Source organism: Cetorhinus maximus, chromosome 18 (assembly GCF_964194155.1).
Source record: "Cetorhinus maximus chromosome 18, sCetMax3.hap1.1, whole genome shotgun sequence".
Classification (NCBI taxonomy): Eukaryota; Metazoa; Chordata; class Chondrichthyes; order Lamniformes; family Cetorhinidae; genus Cetorhinus; species Cetorhinus maximus.
The window spans coordinates 1,960,004-1,980,552 of NC_135896.1; the positions used below are offsets into that span (position 1 = coordinate 1,960,004).

The 20,549-nt window shown below is 43.8% G+C and overlaps 1 protein-coding gene across 7 annotated transcripts in view; it reads left to right on the top strand.

Annotated features, from left to right (window-relative positions):
- The window catches only part of atg2b (autophagy related 2B), an 84,383-nt gene that overhangs the window by 27,448 nt on the left and 36,386 nt on the right, over positions 1 to 20,549 (top strand). For 5 of the 7 annotated variants that reach the window (XM_078561947.1, XM_078561950.1, XM_078561948.1 and 2 more), the window contains 11 exons: positions 610 to 702; positions 2,192 to 2,380; positions 9,754 to 10,027; positions 10,846 to 10,954; positions 12,852 to 13,044; positions 13,923 to 14,065; positions 15,479 to 15,639; positions 16,622 to 16,794; positions 17,264 to 17,414; positions 18,288 to 18,493; positions 18,667 to 18,747. In XM_078561947.1, the coding sequence (XP_078418073.1) occupies positions 610 to 702; positions 2,192 to 2,380; positions 9,754 to 10,027; positions 10,846 to 10,954; positions 12,852 to 13,044; positions 13,923 to 14,065; positions 15,479 to 15,639; positions 16,622 to 16,794; positions 17,264 to 17,414; positions 18,288 to 18,493; positions 18,667 to 18,747 (1,773 nt within the window). Of the gene's footprint in view, positions 1 to 609; positions 703 to 2,191; positions 2,381 to 9,753; positions 10,028 to 10,845; positions 10,959 to 12,851; positions 13,045 to 13,922; positions 14,066 to 15,478; positions 15,640 to 16,621; positions 16,795 to 17,263; positions 17,415 to 18,287; positions 18,494 to 18,666; positions 18,748 to 20,549 lie in introns of all 7 variants that reach the window. The other 2 variants (XM_078561949.1, XM_078561954.1) reach the window with 2 other exon arrangements.

The window sequence follows — 20,549 nt, forward strand, 5'->3', positions numbered from 1 at the left end:
CATGTGTACAAGATGAAAGCTGGGAACAACAATGGTTTCTCAGTCTTTCCTGTGTTCAGCTGGAAAATACTGTGGCTTACCAAGCACTCTGTCAAATGAGCAGTTTGACAGCATAGTCAGTGAGCTGTTGAGGGAGAGCTGGTTGGTTGGTACTGCAAAATGGAGTGATGTGTTTTGAGCTTTGTATTAGCACCAATTAGTTCTAGGTCAGGGTAAGAGAGGCAAACAAGTTTCCTCTGCTCTTTCCCCATTCATGTGATTCTGCACCACAATCACAAGAGAGCCTCTTTACTGCTGTGCTACTGTTTGTTTCATTTCCTGTGCCAGCCATTTCTCTGGTCCCTTTGTGATTGAGAGTGCCAGTTACTGTTACTGTTAGGTTTACGCCATGTGCCCATGACCCATGAGGAACCTCTGAGATTGACCAAACCTATTTCACCAACTACCTGCAGTCGCACTTTTGATCGGTCAGCCTGGGTTGAATTTGATCCCATGTTCTGGAGGTGAAAAGTTGTTTTAGGGTTATACTGTGAACAGAGATTAAATGCTCTCCTTAGAATGTGTTGGCTGAAACTCTTTCCTTCTCCACTTTTCATTTTGTTTTGGCAGCTGATCACGTTTCAATCAGTGAGTGAGACTGGAGCTCATCCTGCACCTTCAGTACAACTTCACTATAAACACATTGACCGAAGAGGAGTCCAGGTATATTATTGAAAAGCCCTAACAAGTCGCGATGACGGTCTATTCAGAATTTAACATTGTTTTGTTTTTGTACCAGAAAAACATTTTAATCTGATCGAAGCAGCCTTGAATTAAGAGGAGGATTCTGTAATGCTCATGGACTTTCTCACATATGAGAGTCAAATGTTCCACTTGAATTGGTTTATTTAGCAGTGGAGCTCGTTGCTCTCCCAGTACTTCTGTCCCACTTCCGAAGACATTGGAATAGATTTTCTGCCCAGGTGTAAAATTGGCATTTTTAGATTAGTGGGGATGAAAATCAGGCAGGTTTCAATAATGGGCAGCCTTTTTGCAACACAGTTTTTATGCCTAGAGAGCAACTTGCAAATCTACCCCACTGTCTCTCACTGCTCAGGACACAAGTGCCCATTCTTCCTGAGTGAGCTTGCGCACACGCACAAACAAAAAAGAAAGACCGCGTTTACCTAGTGCCTTTCATGAGTTCTGAAAAATTCCTCTCCGACCACCTCAGGTAATCCTGAGGTAAGCCCAGGAGATCACTCTGGCTCTGATTAATGTTATACGGTACCTACCTTTTGTATGAGGTGGTCTCCACCCAGTCAGGAACAGGTCCAGCTCTCACTTGAAGGAATTCAGTGAATCAACGTTCACTGCATGAGTTGGCAGCTTGTTTAACAGGCCCACTATTCTCTGGGAAAGGATGTCTGTTCTGATATTTAAGCTGGTTCAGTCTTTACTTAAAGCTTTACCCTGCCTGACCTGACATCATCTGATTTCTGTATTTGTTGATTGATCGGGCCATGTAGCACATTGCAGTTGCAAAGAGTAAAGAAGCTGATGGTTATCTCTGCTTTTCAGGGTGATCCTGGTGTCATGGTGGCTTTGTCAAAGGAGATTGAGGCCCAGCAGAGCTTGATGTGGTCCAGCCAGATATGGTTGATACATAGCTAAGCCGCTTAAGACCATAAGACATAGGAGCAGAAATTAGGCCATTCCATAAGACCATAAGACATAGGAGCAGAAATTAGGCCATTCGGCCCATCGAGCCTGCTCCGCCATTCAATCATGGCTGATAAGTTTCTCAACCCCATTCTCCCGCCTTCTCCCCGTAACCTTTGATCCCCTTACCAATCAAGAACCTATCTATCTCGGTCTTAAATACACTCAATGACCTGGCCTCCACAGCCTTCTGTGGCAATGAATTCCATAGATTCACCACTCTCTGGCTAAAGAAGTTTCTCTTCATCTCTGTTCTAAAAGGTCTTCCCTTTACTCTGAGGCTGTGCCCTCGGGTCCTAGTCTCTCCTACTAATGGAAACATCTTCCCCACGTCCACTCTTTCCAGGCCTTTCAGTGTGCCACAGATGCTCAAATATGCACTGATTCTTTGTAAACTTTGGAACCAATTTTCATGGTCATGGTAATAAATTTGTCATAATATTTCTCTAGTGATTATCTACTTTTGGTTGACCTGCTTTCTCTTTCTCAGGGCAGCCAAGGTAGACTGACATCAGTGCCGCCAAAGGCAGAGCTGCAGATTGAGCTAGGCCTGATTCAGTCAGAATTGGACATCAGCATTGTGGATAGGCTCAACTCATTATTGCAACCTCAGAAACTTGCAACAACAGAAATGATGGCATCACACATGTACACCTCCTTCAACAAACACATCAGCCTGGTAAGTGCTGTGAGACTGTGACATTTTTGGAATAATCATAAGAATCCTGCCTGCTCCTGCGTCCTGATGCTAATGATCTGTGGCAGTTGGAATTTTGTTCCAGGTCTTCCAGAAGCTTATGATATTAAAATAGTTGGGCAAAAATTGGTGGATTTTACAGTGTGGATTTCAGAAGTCCAAGGATTTCAGGACAGTGAAATGGTATTGAAAGTAACTGGCCCCAGTGCACTAATCCTAACTCCCAAGGGCTAGGATGGTTTCTATGTGCCCTCCAGTGAGGGGAGTATGAGTGCCTAGAGAACAGTAGGTCAGAGTTAAGTAGTGGAAATGTGAGGATGGGTGAATATTCTGCATAATTGTTTGATTACGTTTGGAGATCAGGCTTTATTTACAGGGCCATTCTGATGAAAGGTCATTCGACCTGAAATGTTAACAGCCTGACCTGTTCAATATCTCCAGCATTTTCTGTCTTCATTTCAGATTCCTAGCATCTGCAGTATTTTGCTTTTGTGTTTATATGGAACTTTCTGTCATGAGATAGGAGTAGGCCATTCAACCCTTCAAGCCTGTTCCACCATTCAGATTAAAATGGTTGGTTGGAGACCCATGATAGAGTGAATTGTGCATAGCCCGTGGGAGGTGACTGTAGTATAAGGGTCTGGCACATATAGGGTTAACGTGGGACTGAGTAGAGTAACACCCACATCTCGGTGTCAGCCTAGTGTTGGACAGAGCTGAGTGCACAAGCAAGTATGGAGACAGTTCCTATCTTGAACCCTTAACACATGTACATAGTTAAAGTAGTTAATATTTACATACAGTTAACCTACTTTAAGACTATGAAGGCTTAATTAAGACCTACTGAACAGTATCCAACATGTCAAAACATGGTAGCAGCAAATGGAAAAATCCAAAACCTTGCAAAAAATGCAGAGAAAAACTAATCCTGCAAGACTGAAGAAAAATTTGAAGAAGTTGTGAACTGAAGAAAAGCTCGAGAAGCAGACGCATAGAGGAAAATTTCCAGGTAAAAGCTCCAAAGAAAGGCTTAAAAGCTGAAGGCAGATATTTAAAATTCCTCACTGCATCAGCAGGCTCCATGGGATCTCTTGGAAGTACCAGAGTGCAGAGTCAGCAAACCTGGCAGCGGTGAGCTGAAACTTTTAAATTCCAGGAAACAGCAGGTTCTGAGAAACTTTTTAAATAGTTCAGTGGTCAGAAATTGCCATTTACAAACTCGGTTGGGAAAAAGAGGTTCCCGAGTCGGAGCCTGAGCATGTGGTGTGCAAGCTCGTTCAAGAAGAAAAAGAAAATTAATTAATTAGAAGAATCGTGACTAAAGAATCAGCTTTAAAGACCAGTAAAGGCTGGATTTTGACACTTTCGTGACCCTAAAGCCATAGCGTTGAAATTTGCAGCGAGTCAATCCAAGCAGCTATTGTTTAAAATTTTTCCAAGGCTGAGTGTGAGCATCGTTGCAGCAGGAACCCGCCAAAACTGGCAAGCGCAGGTAAACCCTTTGTCTTCAAACGGACGGCAGCGCCATCTTGAATTTCAGCAACGTCTCAAAGCTGAACCTACACTTAAAAATTTTTTAAGCATGGATCAGAAATTCACTCTTCAAGATCAATTTGGACTTATCCAAGGGCCAGATCAATCACATAATTGGGGACTTTGAAGAAAAAGATTTCTTAGATGTATGATTGCTTCAAGCCTGGATAAAAAGACAAGCTTAACAAGTTAACACACTGCTTTATTCGTAGGCTCGATAGCAGACGACATTATCGCTAGACAAGAAATCAGTGAACCATCTGCTAAATTTGAAGAAGTACGAATATTGCTCAATGTTTATTTTAACCCAAGAAGCAACAAAATCCTCAAAAGGGATAAATTTAGTAAGTGTGTTGTGAGAATGGATGTTATTTTTAAAAAATATTTTTGGGGAATATTGTGTTATTCTGTGAAGAAGGCTCTGTGTGTGTGTGTGTCTGTGTGTGTGTGTCTGTCTGTGTGTGTGTAAATTAGTTAAGCTGAGGAAAAGTTACTAGAGACAAGTTGTCTGAGAAGTTAAGACATGAAACGATGTAGATATGTTGGTGGAGTGGGCGGTAAAGTGGCAGATGGATTTTAACATAGAGAAGTGTGAGGTCATACATTTAGGGAGGTCAAACAGCTACAGGGATTACAAAATAAATGGGAATATACTAAGAGGGGTAGATTAAGTGAGAGATCTTGGCGTACAAGTACATAGGCCCATGAAGGCAGCAGTTCAAGTAGACAAGGTTGTAAAGAAGGCATATGGAATGCTCTCCTTCATTGGCAGAGGTATTGAAAATAAAAGTAAGGATATAATGTTGGAATTGTATAAAACACTGGTGAGGCCACAACTGGTGTATTGTGTGCAGTTCTGGTCACCACATTACAGGAAGGATGTAATAGCTCTGGAGAGAGTGCAGAAGAGGTTTACAAGAGTGTTGCCAGGGTTAGAAAAGTATAGCTACGAGGAGAGATTGGATAGTTTGGGGTTATTTTCCCTGGAACAAAGAAGGCTGAGAGGTGACTTGATTGAGGTGTACAAAATTATGAGGGGAATAGAAAGAGTGGACAGGATAAAATTGTTTCCCTTGATGGAGAATTCTAGAACAAGGGGACATAGATTCAAGATAAGTGGCAGAAGGTGTAGAGGGGACATGAGGAAGAACTTTTTTACGCAGAGGGTAGTGAGTGTCTGGAATTCGCTGCCCAAGTTGGTGGTAGAGGCAGAAACTCTAAACTCTTTTAATAAGTACCTGGATCTGCACCTTAAGTGCTGTAAGCTGCAGGGCTATGGGCCGGGTGCAGGAAGGTGGGATTAGAAAGGGCACCTGGGCGTCCTCGGGCTGGCATGGACAAGATGGGCCGAACGGCCTCCTGTGCTGTAACTTTTCTATGGTTCTATGAAAGGATAGAGGTGTCAGGTGTGCATTTGTAATAAGATATTATGATGGGTTTTAGTTACAAGTAAATAGGCTGGATCTAATATTTGTATTTTTAGATAAGTTGAGAATTCGTTTGAATATCAAAGGGAAGTCAGAGGTACCAAGAAACATTTTTGTATCTTAGGAGTTCCATGGGTTAACAGAGGGTATGTTACATTTTATTGACCCAAAAGCAGAGACAACATTAAAGATTTTATTTTTGGAAGGATCTGAGTTTCAAAGAGGTGCGAGAACAATGGAAATTGAGATGAAAGGGGAGAAAAGGTATTTTAGAGCTACTGTGGAGAGCTTACGGGTTGGCGATGTGAAGATCACCCCCTGGAAACAGCTCTAGGCTGGGAGAAGATGCAGTTTGAGTCAGCCATCCAATCGAGCCAGAAACTTCTTGGGCAGCAAAAAGCAGTCTTGTTCGGAAGTCTTGGGCCAGGGTTTTATGGCCCCACCCCAGTGTGTCTTCCCCCAACCACCCCACCACCACCACCACCCCCAACCCCAGTGGATGCTGCGAGCCGTTTAAATCTCCACTCAGTTTGGCAGATCCATAATATCCCACCATGTGGGAGGGGCCGTAAAATCCTGGCCTTGGATTTCCACAGCTGAGTGGAAGAGAGTTTGAGGTCATGTGGTATGCCTTTAATAAAGCTACAGCAGTTTGCCTTGAGTAACACTACTGGATTTTTTATAGTTAAACATCTGTAAGAGAGTGTTGCCTGGAAGGTGTGTGCTTGTAACCAAGTACGGAGTCTTTTGGGGGAAAGTTTTGTTAGACTAATTTTAACTGTGTAACTGTAATTTTGTGTGCTTAAGTTTTCTTTCCTTCTTGTGAATAAAACTTTTCCTTTAAATTTTTTAAATCCAAAAGTGTTACAGGACTTGCTGCTGAGATCAGTGCATTTTCTTCTTGTTTTCAGGATACAAAACAAAAGGGTATGGCCTGTAAGCCAAGTTTCCCTCTGGGATTTGGTTTGCTCAGCAATTAACATCTGCTGTGGTCATAACAGCGTCCAGCAGCCATTCGTTAATGAGTATGGGATGGCTGAATGTTCTGAATATGGAGACTTGAACTGATCAGGGATACAATAGTTGTAGGAGTAGTGTACAACGCACTTTCAGACATGCTGCAAGCGAAGGAAGATCTAACCCAAGAGAAAGCTATCCAGATTGTTAGGCAGCCTGAACTCTGTGCAACACAGGTCCGTTTTAAGAGGAGAAAGGTAAACTGTGGTACAAAGGAAACCCCCGGGAAGTCCAGTTAGTGAAACAGTACAGAAACATGGACACTCCAGGCCAAGAGAAGCATCACCCTAACTGACCACTAGAGCGACCATGTCAACTATGGAGTAATGTGCCCCCACAGGCGGGAACAATCAATTTCAGCCCAAAGTAACAGAATTAGACACTTTGGCAAACTGTGCAAGGCCAAAATATCTAAACACACAGAAGATCCAAAGATGACTCATGAGGTCGAGATGGCACGCCAAGTGGACACACAGCCATGATTCTTGGGTGAGTTCAAAGATCCTGGATTCTCGTTTTGGAATGCGGATATTTTGGTTAACAGCCATCTCACAAACTTTAAATTGGATGTGGGAGCCAGTGTTACGGTCCTATTGGACAAAGAACCGTGGCTGAGAGACCTCTCGCTTCAAACAGCAGACACACCACTCTATGAGCCTGGAGGAATCTGACTTCCGGTCATTGGAATGATTCTGGAACCACTAAGGTATGGCTGCAAATAAATCTTTGGCCTGTTGTACGTCATCCATAACCAATCTTTTTCTCTCTTGAGCAGCCCTGAATCTCTTCAAAACGGGAGAAAATGTCAAGACAACCACTGCTGTAAATTATACAGAACTGCACATTCCCGAGAGCTCAAACAAGGAGGAATATCCTGACTGGGACTCCAGCTCTGAACTGTCTTCTCTCTTTGCAGAGCAGGTTTGTCCTTTTTTGTTACCAGAAGGGCCTCAACCTCTGGCTCCAACCACAGAGTAAATGTCGCAACTCCCGGCCAGCATGACAGTGCCCCAGACGATGCTGGAACCAAGTAGCAGCCGTCCGTTGCTGACAGCATACCACAGCCAACGCAAAGGTGAGCTTACTAAAAAAAACACATCCTCATAACAGGAAATGCCATCTTCTGTCATCGTGGACATTGCAACGACTCACGTGAGGAAAGAAGAGAAAGAAAAAAAACGAGACTGAGATGAGCAGAATGTTTGTCCACCGCGCAGGAAATGGGATGGAACAACAACCACTCATCACCACAACTGCTGAATCAACAAAGCAGTTCAATATCAAGGAATTGAAAAAGAGGATGAAAAGATACCCAGATGTCAGAACAGTCTCCAAATCAACAGAGTTTACCTGCAGCGACAGAACTTACCACTCCTCCGACAGTAGTGTGAACGAGATATGGAAGGGTTATAAGGCCTCCACACTGCCTGAACCTATGAACGCAGAGACTTGAAGGGCTAGCTTGGGTCGTAATAATAACATAAATACATGGGATAAACTAGAATAATTTTAAATACGTTGGATAAAGACTTGGGGGGTGCGGGTGGAGGTGTAGAATAAGGGTCTGGCACATAGGGTGAAAGTGGGACTGAGTACAGTGATGTAAGAGAAGACATGACCCGCAAGTAGGGGTCAGTCTAATGGTGGACAGAGCTGTGTGCACAAGCAAGCATGGAGACAGCTCCTAGCTTGAACTGTTTACTGTATATATATATATATATATATATATATACACACATCGTTCTTGAGTTAATACATACATACCTACTTAAGACCGAGAAGACTTCATTACGACCTGCTGAATGGTATCTAATACCCTACAACTGTGACTAAATGGAGTTTAGATTCCATTACAGAGTAGAGTGTATGGGGGGCTGTGAGAGGAGATTAAACAGGTGGGTAGAATTTCTGTTTAATTCTGTGAGCTAGTAATCACAGGGCTGGAATGACATGCCCGTATCTAAGGTCCTTCTGCAGAACTCATCCATGTCAAACTGCAGCGTGGCCTGAATTGGAAACTATCCTTGCAATTGATTTACGTTACTCCCGCAACAGAGAGCACAACAGCCAGGCTGCTCTGTGGCAACAGATGAGCTTGTGGCTTGAGATACATGACTGTGTGACTCCCTCTCAGATTCTAAAATATGGGAAGCCGATTTGTTTTTGCCTTCTGTCTCCTCCTTTAGCACAGCTTCTACCTGTGTGTCATTCCCGTGCTCCACTCAATACACCTTGCAGCTGATGCTGGGAAGACCAGGAGTATGATATATGAAATGGAACGATTTGTACCATGAAAAGCACCAAGTCTCACCCATCATTCTCTTCAATGTTTTTTTGGCGTGTGCAGGTGATTTGTTTAAGTACACGGTTCCTTTATTTTTTTTGTGCAGCTGTGTACACCATGTAACCTAAAGAGGTTGACTTGAACGAAGCCTGTATGGGGACGTTTAAGTTGCTACGTGGCTGCACAACAGATGGATCATTGGTCTCACCCATTATCTTTAATGTTAGAGATAGAACAGCACATCTCATCCACCCCCCACTGAAAGCACTGACAATTACTGTGATACTGTTTCACAGACACATGGTGCTCATTACGACTTACCCCAAGTAGCCATTCTCCATGAGTGAGCAGAGATGGCGAGTGTTGGCAACATATTCAGCCCATGAGCATCATCACAGCCGAACCCAATTCTATCTTCACCTGTCATTCATTTGTTGTCAGGGGACATTGGATAGTGACCCGGGTTGGTCTGTAGTGAACCTTTCTTTTCCTCCCTGCATTGTATCCTTTCAATTTTAGCCTTGGCCCAATGAGAGCACACTCACCTCTGAGTCAGAAGGTCATGGGTTCACACCTCATTCCCAAGACCAGCGCTCACAATCCAGGCTGACAGTTTCAATGCAATACTGTGGGAGTGCTACACTGTCAGAGGTATCGTCTTTCAGATGACACATTTTGGGTGGGTGTAAAAGACCTCATGGCACTATTTATATAAGAGTGGGGGAATTCTCTCCACTGTTCTGGCTAATATTTATCTCTCAACAAACGCCTCAAAGCAGATTATCTGGTCATTATAACATTGTTGCTTGTGGGAGTTTGCTGTGTCTAAATTGGCTGTCCCGCTTCCTACTGTATAACACTTCAAAAGGGCGTCATTTGGTGTAAAGCATTTTGGGATGCCATGAGGCTGTAAAACAAGCTATAGAAATACAATTCTTTTTAGTACTCAGACCAGCTAAATCGTGGATTGAACCTGGGCCCTTCTGGCCTGTGTGGGTCAGTCGTTCTGTATCGAACATTAACTCCTCGAGAGGGAGCTTCCGCACGAGACTGTTAACCTCCAATGATTACATTGCTTATACTTCCCGTTGCAGCAGAGAGCCTTCACAGAGGTTTTCCGTGACGATTCTGCCTCACCTGCCAACCAACGGACGTCTGTGCAGCTCACCACACCCATGTTCAAAATGGCTATCCGCTTCCCAATCCCAGACCTTCGGTCTGACCAGGAAAGAGGACCCTGGTTCAAGAAATCACTACAAAAGGAGATTCTGCACTTGGAATTCAGCGAGGCAGAATTTAAGACCGAGTTCTTCGGGAGCTTATCCCATGAACAGCTCAAACTGGAACTCACTTTTAAGGAACTGCTTGGTGAGCTGAGTGGCTTTCATTGTTACTTTATTATTATTGCTTTAACACCCCCATTTATATTATCATACATCATGGGGTGTGATAGGGTAGTGGTGATGCTACTGGACTAATACAGAGGGCTGAGCTAAGTTCAAACCCCTAATCTCCAGTGTTTGCCCCTCAGCCTGTGATTCCGCCCCCCCCCCCCCCCCCCCCCCCCCCCCCCCCACAACCAACCACATCTGATTGCTAACAGGCTATGGCCCTTCCCAATAGGGTGAAATCAAAGCCCAGGATTGGGCATGGCTGAGATACCTCCACATCTGCATCATCTGTTGTCACTTGCTACCCAGACAAGATACAAGAGTGCTGCTGGAGCCTGTGGGACCACACCCCAGCAGGAGCCTGTGGGACCACACCCCAGCAGGAGCCTGTGGGACCACACCCCAGCAGGAGCCTGTGGGACCACACCCCAGCAGGAGCCTGTGGGACCACACCCCAGCAGGAGCCTGTGGGACCACATCCCAGCAGGAGCCTGTGGGACCACACCCCAGCAGGAGCCTGTGGGACCACACCCCAGCAGGAGCCTGTGGGACCACACCCCAGCAGGAGCCTGTGGGACCACACCCCAGCGGGAGCCTGTGGGACCACATCCCAGCAGGAGCCTGTGGGACCACACCCCAGCAGGAGCCTGTGGGACCACACCCCAGCAGGAGCCTGTGGGACCACACCCCGCAGGAGGGAGGAGAACATTAGTATGGGGATGGGGTTGCTGGCTGTGATGATACAGCAGTATTGTGGGCTGCACTAAATGCTTAATGGCCTTCTCTTTATCTCAGGTAAATTCCAGGAAGACCCAGCAACGCCACCATTCACCTTTTTTAAAGTATCACATGATGCTGATGGAGACATGTCGACTTCCGACAGCGGGAAGTTTGATTGGCCAAGGCAGGTAACACTATGTTTCCCACATCACGACAGTGAGTACGCTTCAAAGGTACTGCATTGGCTGAAAAATATTACAGGACGTCCTGAGAACGTGAAAGCTGCAAATTATTTCTTCCTTCTAGTACGAGGTGATAATCTTCAAAACCTAGTCAGAATTGAAAACTTGGACAGCAAGATTTGAATCTACCATCTGGACCATGTAGGGTATATGGGATACGTAGCACAGATCCTTTCCCTACTCCTCGCAATTAGTTCCTCATTCTTTTCCACCATTATTAACTGAGAGAAGCAGTTTGTGCTAACGCTTTGCCAAGCAGACAATCAAAAAAAAAGGGGGAGCGTGTGTCACCAAGTTTGTTTTGAACAGTAGTAGGTTGTGGGAGGAAAGCGGACAGAGAAAGGTGCATGAACTGCCTTGCTTAGGCCTCAGAGATAAAAACAGAAAGTGTTGGAAAATCTCAGCAGGTTTTCAAAAACATGAGTCACAGAATCACAGAATTGTTAGGGTGCAGAAGAAGGCCATTTGGCCCATCGTGTCTGCACTGACTCTCCAAATGAGCATTACAACTTAGTACCATTCTCTTGCCTTTTCCCCGTAACCTTGCACGTTGAATGATTATTTGAATAGAAACAATGCCCTTTGAAATGCCTCGAGTTGAACCTGTCTCCACCACACTTCCAGGCAGTGCATTCCAGACTTGAACCACTCGCTGTGTGAAAAGGTTTTTTTTCTCTCATTACATTTGCTTCATTTGCAAATCCCTTTAAATCTGTGCCCTCTTGTCCTCGATCCTTTTACGAACAGGAACTGTTTCTCCCTATCTACTCTATCCAGCCCCCTCATGATTTTGAACACCTCTATCAAATCTCCTCTTAGCCTTCTCCTCTCCAAAGAGAACCGTCCCAACCTCTCCAATCTATCTTTATAACTGATGTTCCTTATCCCTCAAACCTATCCCAGATCTTCTCTTTTGCTCTACCTGCCCCTCCCCCTTTTTCAGCAGCATCGACCTCATCACATTTCTACCTTTCTTCAGTTCTGAAGAAGAGCCATATTGGACTCATTATGTCTGTTCCTCTCCCCATAGATGCTGCCAGACCTGCTGAATTTTTCCAGCACTTTCTGTTTTTATTTCAGATCTCCAGCGTCTGCAGTATTTTGCTTTTTATTTCTGACCTCGGAGAATTGGATGTTCAGACCTGTGCACAGCACCAGGGAGCGAAGGTCCATTCAAGAAAAGTGATAAAGTGGAGCCGGGTCTAGAAACCCTGATCAATTTTACATACAAGTATTCAAAATTTACAGCAACAGGCCCTTTGGCTCAACTGCTCCATGGCTGGCTCTGTACAATTCTCCTCCCACCCTACTTCATCTCACCCTATTAACTTTTCCTGCTAAGTCCTTTCTAAAAACGTAACTTTTGATTTTATTTACTGCGGTGAAGCAGCTGGATGCTTTCATAACAGCAACATGCATTTATAAAGCACCTTTAATATAAGCATCCCAAGGTGCTTAGCAAGAGGGTCACCAGTCAAAAATTTGTCACTGAGCCATATATTAGGAAATTGCCCAGAGAGGTTTTAAGAGCTGTTTTAAAAGAAGAGAGAGAGGTAGAGAGTGTAGGAAAAGAATTCCAGAGCTGAAGGCTCTGTGTGACAACTAAGACCAGGAACTTGCAGTGGATGTAGCAGTGAGCTTCCTCCAGACTGTATGGGCACCTTTCTACCTCCACTTGCTTCGAAGGCATTGGAGATTTGTTGCTCTGATTCTCTATGCTGTTCCAATGGCATGGTGTGTCACAGAACATTACATCTGCATCTTGTTTCCACAGTGCTCAATTGACGTTGAATGTATGTTCACTTTGTATTGATGCTATGGGGGGGCTTTTGTCACTAGGGTTGTATTGAAGGTGAATCCAACAGCAGTGCATTCCATCTTGGAGCGAATAACGACAGAAGAGGAAGAACCCGGGAGTCACTTACTGGAGGATGAAGAGGGTGGAAGCCATTCCTTGAAGGACGTTTGTGATTTGGGAAAGCAGGAACCCTCACCTTTCTCCTCACGAAGAGTGATGTATGAAAACGAGGAGGTGGGAGCATTACTCTTCATACATATTTTGGGGAAATGGAAAGATCTTAATCTTAGTATCAAATCCTGTGGTTATTTACCATCACTGATACATCTATTATGGCATAAGCTAAATTCCAGTGAGAATCACTATGAGCACTCAGTTCTTTATTCATCAAGGTGAAGGAAGTCATGCAAGGGAATGAATCACTTTACATTTCAGGCACCCAGATTGGTGTTGAGCACTTCAGGGGGATAAGATAGAGTAAAGCCATCTCTACACTGTCCTATCAAACACTAGGACAGGTATATCACAGATTAAAGCTCCCTCTACGTTATCCCATCAAACAGGTACAGCACAATTACTGAATGAAGTCCCTAAATATGCCTCAGAAGCATGTTCCCTACAGCATCAGTTTGACATCTTCCATTTCACACACCAGATGACTTGTGGCCTTTCCATGTGAGCTTAGCAATTTGAAATAGCAGCTTCTCCGAAGGGTTACAGTACAGCATCTGTTGATGAGAGATCACAACATTTTTAATAGCGAGGCGGTACATTCACCCTTGATACACACAGGGTGGAATTTTACGGCCCCTCCTGCCAGCGGGATTTTCTGGTCCTGCTGAAATCAATAGACTTGTGAATGACTCGCTGCGTGTTATGGCTGGGACAGGGCTGTAAAATTCCAGCCATAGAAACGCTGACTTCAACACAGTGTGGTACCTTTAAAACAAGTTAACATGTAACATGAGGTAACTGGTGAAACTCTCTGCAACTGGCTGTTACGCTTTGCCAACGTTGTACGTGAAGCAGGTACAGTTTGCACCTTAAAAACTGGTGTAGATCCACAGGGCTGTGATGCTGTTTGTCTCACTGGATCAGTGTGCTCTCTGCAGATGGTGATGCCAGGGGATCAGTTCGAAATGGGTCAATTCCAGGATAAAACCATAAGCACCTCCCACTACGTACTGGAACTGATGTTACCTAATGTCAAACTTACACTGCCAAACAAGGTATTCTATGAGAAAGTGTATAACAGGTGAGTCTAAAGTCTCTCCCACTCTAAATGCAGCAAATCTAGGTTGTGATATTTGCTTTTGGTTTTTGTTTCTCAGTTCTCCAACCCTCGTGTTGGGGTACACCATCCTTTCTTTTACCTTTCTTTATTCATTCTCGAGATGTGGTATTGTTGGTAAGGCCAGCATTGATTGCCCTTTCCAAGTACACCCAGGCCAGTTAAGCCAGTCAATAATGTTGGAATCATATGCAAAACTAGATCTAGTAAGGTTTCCTTCCTGAAAGTGTGGTAGAGAACCAGCTGGGTTTTAATGCCAATCTGTCAGCTCCGTGGTCACTTTTACTGACACTAGCTTTTAAGTTCCAGATTTTTAAAACCAAATTTAAATTCTCAAGCTAACATTCTCGCATTCCACTGTATTATTAATCTGGACTCTGGATTACTAGTCCAGTAACGTAACCACCACATTACTGTGCCCCCAGGTTCTTGCTAATGCTGATGGTGAGGTCTTAAAAACCAACAAATTCCGCTTTATTTTTTGCTTTATTTCTGTTATATTATGAATTAGATTTCATTATTTGGTTTATAATACCATGATTTTATGAACTGCTGTTGCTGTTTGCATTTCCTACCTTTCTTTCAATTGCCATTCAGTCAGAAGGTTGTGATTTCGAGCTTCACTCCAGGGATTTGAGCCCATACTTCAGTGCAGTGCTGAGGGAGTGCTGCACTGTCAAAGGTGCCATGCTTTGAACATAAGAAATAGAGCAGGTGTGCACCCCCATACGGAACCTCAAGCCTGCTGCACTATTCAGTGTGATCTTGGTCGATCCTCTGCCTCAACTCCACTTTTCCTCCCCACCTCTATATCCCTCGATTCTTTGAGAGACCGAAAACGTGTCTATCTCAACCTTAAATATACTCAAATGGTGGAGCACCCACAGCCCTCTGAGGCAGATAATTCCAAAGATTCACAACCCCGAGTGAAGAAGTTTCTACTTAACTCAGTCCTACTGATCATCCCCTTATCCCGAGGCTGCGCCCCATGTTTTAGATTCCTTAGCTTCTCGATTTCTGCCCTCTCAGGCTCCTTCAGAATCAGATGTTAAACTGATGTGCCATCTGCCTATTCCGGTCGATGTTAAAGATCCACTGGCACTCTGGAGAGGAGCAGGAGATTCCCTCGATTTCAAGGCAACATTCCATCCTCAACCAACACTACCAAAAATCATCTCTAATACTTTTATGTTGGCTCGTAGTGTGTACAAGTTAGCTGTTGTATCCGCTTACACACAGCAGCGACTACACTTCAAAGAGCATTGATTATGAAGCACCTTGGGGTATCCTGAGGGTGTGATAAGGCACTGTGTTAATGCAAGTTCAATCTTTTCCTTAAATCATTTGCTAATATGCTTTTCATTACTCTCATTACAGAATAAATAATGATTTGTTGCTATGGGAACCTGCTGCCCCATCTCCTGTTGAGACAGTTGAAAACGTTACTTACGGGGTTGGACTGTCTGTGGCCAGCCAGTTAATCAACGCATTTGGCAAAGAGAGTCTTACTCAACTCAAGTCGACACTCCTCCAGGATGGTACAGTATTGCACTGCCCTTCATACAATTGTGAATGAGACCAAGTAACTCCCATCATTAGCTTCAGTCTGTGAGGCAGGAGGGCTGAGTGTTTTATGTATATTTACGAGTGTTCCCTCCCAGTACAGTGAAGAGGGATAGAGTGTTGCTTCATGTCTCCACATCCGCACATTGAAGGCCATTGGAAATTGCACTCTAAGACTGCCATTAGAAGAAGCTGGGATTGATCTCCTTAGAGTAGAAATGGTTAATGGGTGAATAGAGTCATTGAAAATAGTGAGGAATTTTAACAGTGAATTGGGAGAAACTGTTGCTAGTGGCAGGAGAGTTGGTATCCAGAGGACGCTGATTTCAGATAATTGGACAAAAACCTGGGGGGTGGTTTGGGGCTAGAATGACGAGAAATGGTTTGTGACCTGGAATGTTCTGCCTGAAAGGGCAGTGGAAGCAGATTCTGGAGTAACTTTCAGAAGTGAATTGGATAAATATTTGAAGGAAAAATAATACAGGCTAAGGGGAAAGAGCAGGGGAGTGAGACTAATTTCAAAGAGTCTGGCATGAGCACAATGGGCTAAATGGCCTCCTCTGCTGCAAGATTCTAACCACCACCTTCTCAAGGCAATAAAAATGCTGGCCTAGCCAGGGATGCCCATGTCCCATGAAAGAATAATAAAAATTCTATGATTCTATCAAGCATTCTAATATAACAAGCAGTGTGCTGAGAGGGAAAGAAAGGAATGACTGGCCAGTAGAGTATAATGAGGCCAGATAAGGCTGGAAATACAATGGTGAGTGATGGTGAGAAACAGAAAGACAGGTTAATGTTTTGGCTTTCATCTTGGCATCATCATTTTTCCTGTTTCACATGCTGCCTGAACCATTGCATATTTCATCTTCCTACCAATTGTGGGGAAAGCTGCAGCATTTGACTGGATGATGTGCCCCAGTGATTACCTGACTCACTCCCCTCCCTGTTCCAAAGATGACGAAAGCGGTTCTGATGAGGAGACGCTGCAGTTCTACTCGAGCACTGACCCAGCCCACCGGTCACGGCGTAAAAAGAAGGTTGAACAGCAGAACAAGAATTGCCAGAGCTTCCTGTCGGTCCTTCTCAATGTGTCTCATGGGCTTGTGACCATACACACGGATACCAAGGTGAGAGTCTGTGGGAGCAATGAGTTTGTGCCTATGAGCGTGAAGGTTACTCCCAGTGTGAGATCCTTATGGATAATACATTGGATTAGTGAATACTTTACTGGACTAGTAATCCAACGATTGTGAGTTCAAATCCCACCATGAAATGCTTGAGAATTTGAATGCAGTACAATTAAAATATGGACCTGGTCTCAATAAAGGTGACCATGAAGCTGTGGGATTGTAATAAAAACCCAACTAGTTCACTAATGTCCTTTAGGAAAGGAAATTTGCTGTCTGTGCCTATATGCGACTCCAGCCCTGCATTAATGTGGTTGACTCTCAACTGTCCTCAGCAGTGGTCTAAGAATCCATTCGGCTGTATCACAAAGTCTTCATTAATGGTTCCAGAAGACAACATAGTAACATCATCTCAGGGCATAAAGTGAATGGAGATATGATTCAATCTGAGCACAGCGTTCTCTTGCAGAGTGAAGATGGCACACTGTTAACTGAGAAGCATGGTGAATTCTGGTTAGAGATTGAAAATGGAAGCTTGTTCTCTGTGGGGAAGTATCAGGGCTTCGATGATCAGCATTATTTCTGTCTCCAGACCAACAAAGTCTTCCTTCGTCACCAAGGTATGGAGGTGGTCAAGCTGTAAATATGCTGAGAGATTGTATTTTCTACAACCTTTAGTGAGATTAACTTACTGTGAAGTTATTTTCTGGTTTCAAGAACTTTCTGTGAGCTGGACTTAAACTCATGTCCAACTACTGTGTGGATGATGTGTTGTTGCTCCAGAATACTTTGTCCTTATGTCTTTTAGTTAGCCAATCCCCTCAACCCATCCAATTTACATTCTGCTCTCCTGAGGGTGCTGACTCTCCTTGGGGTATGGGACCCTCCACTCCTGAAGGTGCTGACTCTCACTGGGGTACAGGTCCCCCTCCCCTCCTGAAGTTGCTGACTCTCCTTGGGGTATGGGACCCTCCACTCCTGAAGGTACTCTCACTGGAGTAGGCACTCATAGTCCTCCCCTGCTTCCCTCTATTCTGAATAGGTGTGCTTAGACAAGTTCCAACTGAGGATCCTGGTTAACACCAGAGATCAATCCCAGGAACCCTTGGTGTGGATGGTTCAATAACACTTTGGGTGGACATTTAGCAACTGAGGCAAAAGTGCTACGAGATCCTTTGGCATTATTCAAGGAATAACAGGTAACCCTGGTATCTCGGGTAACATTTCTTCCCCAGTAAATACCATCTTAAAATAAAATGCTCATCATCTTGTTGCCTTGTACAGGACATTTTTAACATGGAATGACTGCTAATGTTAGTATAAAAATCAGCTAACTACAGAAATATTTTGAGATATTCCAACATGATAAGCCTGTATAATGAAGGGACTTGTAACTACTTGGAAAAGTTACCTGTGCATGCTGTTTCTTATGGTATTGTTAGACAGTGAAGTCTAGTTCTGGTTTTCCCAGCCTGTCCTCTGGTCCATTGCAGGAGTGGTTGAGGATGTGTGTGCCCCTGGTGATGTGAAACTCCCCAGCAAGTCTTGGTCTCCAGGGCTTGAACCTACCATCTACCAGTCTGAGGAGGGTGCTTTGACCAAACAGGCTGCTGCTTCGGTGGGAGTTGGTACAGATAGTCCAAACATGCTCTCCATCGCAGTAAAAGTCCACCACAATAAGACCGAGAACAACATGAAGGTAACTTTTGGCCATTTTTGTTTGATTATTGCTACCATGAAGTGCCTTGGGACCCTTTGCTACATTAAAGATGCTATATAAAAGCAAGTAGTGGTTAAAAGTTTACCATATTTTCTTTCAGGTGGGAAACTTTCTGTTAAGGTTGATGTATTTTCCCCTCCCTTTTGTTTTAGGAGATCCTTGTGGCTGTCGGGTTACGTGGTGCCACTCTTCAGCACCGCAATGTGCCCCCAGGGCGGAGCTGGTACGAGCAGGTTAGCTTCACATCAGTCATCACTGGGCAGGCTGGAACTGCTTGGAAACACTGAATATCAACACTCAGATTCTGGAAGTACTGTTCAGAGTGGAAGCACTAGGTGTTGTGGGAACTTCATTTGACATATGCAAGAGCTTTTACTCTCCATCTTACATAAAGGGGTTGCTATTCCCTACAATGTATATCAATCAGAGATTAGACGCCATTGTGTATATTGTAAGAACTAACAGCTCTTGTTTTTATTATGGGAAATAGCAGCTCAAGGGCTGGTATTTCCCAAAGTACACACCACAGCTGCAATTCTCTATAATATTTCATTGGAGAAACAGAGAAGGAGCTTTCTGAGCATCAGCATTTATATTGTTTCCTTAGGTGTTGGTAATCAGTAATAACCTGGCAAATATTAAAATTTTTTAATGCATTGCGCAGAGATTTTTCTCTTGTCTCAGTGCAGAAGAAAAATGAATTGTTTCTTAATTATTTTTAGAAAATCAAACTGACTTTTTTAAATTTAAACAATTAGCAAATTGAACAAAGCCCCAAGCTAGTGTTCCCTTTAAGTTTTGCAAACCCAGCATATACCCGCAGGCTGCACATGAGTCAGCCTCTTTAAGTTACAGCACATGTGCAGATGTGTTTGAAGAATTGAAATTTAAGCTAATCAGATGCATACTATATATCTATAAAAAAATAAGAAAATACGTCGTTTCCAACTCTTCAACCAAGCCCCTTACTCTGTATGCCCTGCTCTCACTACTTTGTGATTGATTGGAGAATCGTAGTTGCTTCTAGTTCTTTTTCATGGCTCCCTAGTGGTTGGCATCGCAAGTCCCTGAACACTGCCCAACAAACAGGCTACCAAATTAGCAACACACACAAAAAATGTCTTGCCCTGAATCATAGGCCAGGATTAAAGTTCATTATTATAAGTTCAGATTTTCAGTTAAATTTAAAATTCAACGGAATTAATCATTGTTTCAGTGTAAAAACTAATTATTTTTTAAGCTTATTAACCTAGCGGTTGGAGTCCCGGACTCTCGTCTTTTGCCTCACATTTCAGGCAGTGAGTTATTGTAATCTGGATGGTCTGCCTAAAAGGGTGGTGAAAGCAAATTCAAGAGTATCTTTCAAACAGAATGCAATGTTGAAGGGAAAATTTGCAGGGATTCTCCACTCTAAGATTCTATGTATCTTATCATTCTACTTCCCTTTTCCCTCCTCCAGATGTAGTCCTCTATTTCCTTGTGTGAGCGCAATCATGAAAAGCTAATTTTTCATTCTGCGCTTTCCCCTTTCATTGGAGGTTCTCCCCTATTCAAATTACTCTGTGTGACTGAATGCACCCTACCCATTATCGGGATTCAGTGCTCTATATGTAGCTGAGGCTCCTTGCCTGAGAGGGAAGACTCGGTGTGTCCTGGTACAGGGTGGTACGTTTATTTTCAGGCTTCTGGGCTCAGTCCAATGTTTGTTACTTTCCTTAAAGTTTCGGTCATAAGGGCTTGGTCCCTCCTTCTCCTCTTCCCCTATCCCAAACATCACTTGATCAAATATCCCACTATCCCACTCTAGAACATAGTAAAATATATTTCTGCTATTTATTTCACTAATTTCAGTTACTTATGAAAAGCTACTGGTAGGAACTCTTTATTTTAGAAATAGCGTATGAAGTGTCTGCATTTTTCCCTACTTTATCAAAGCACAGAAGCAAGTACAAGTGCCTTGCCTCTACTAATGCTGCTCTGAGATGCCAGCAGAGAACAGGAGGAGCAGCCTAAGATGACCTTGCTCTTTGGTAAC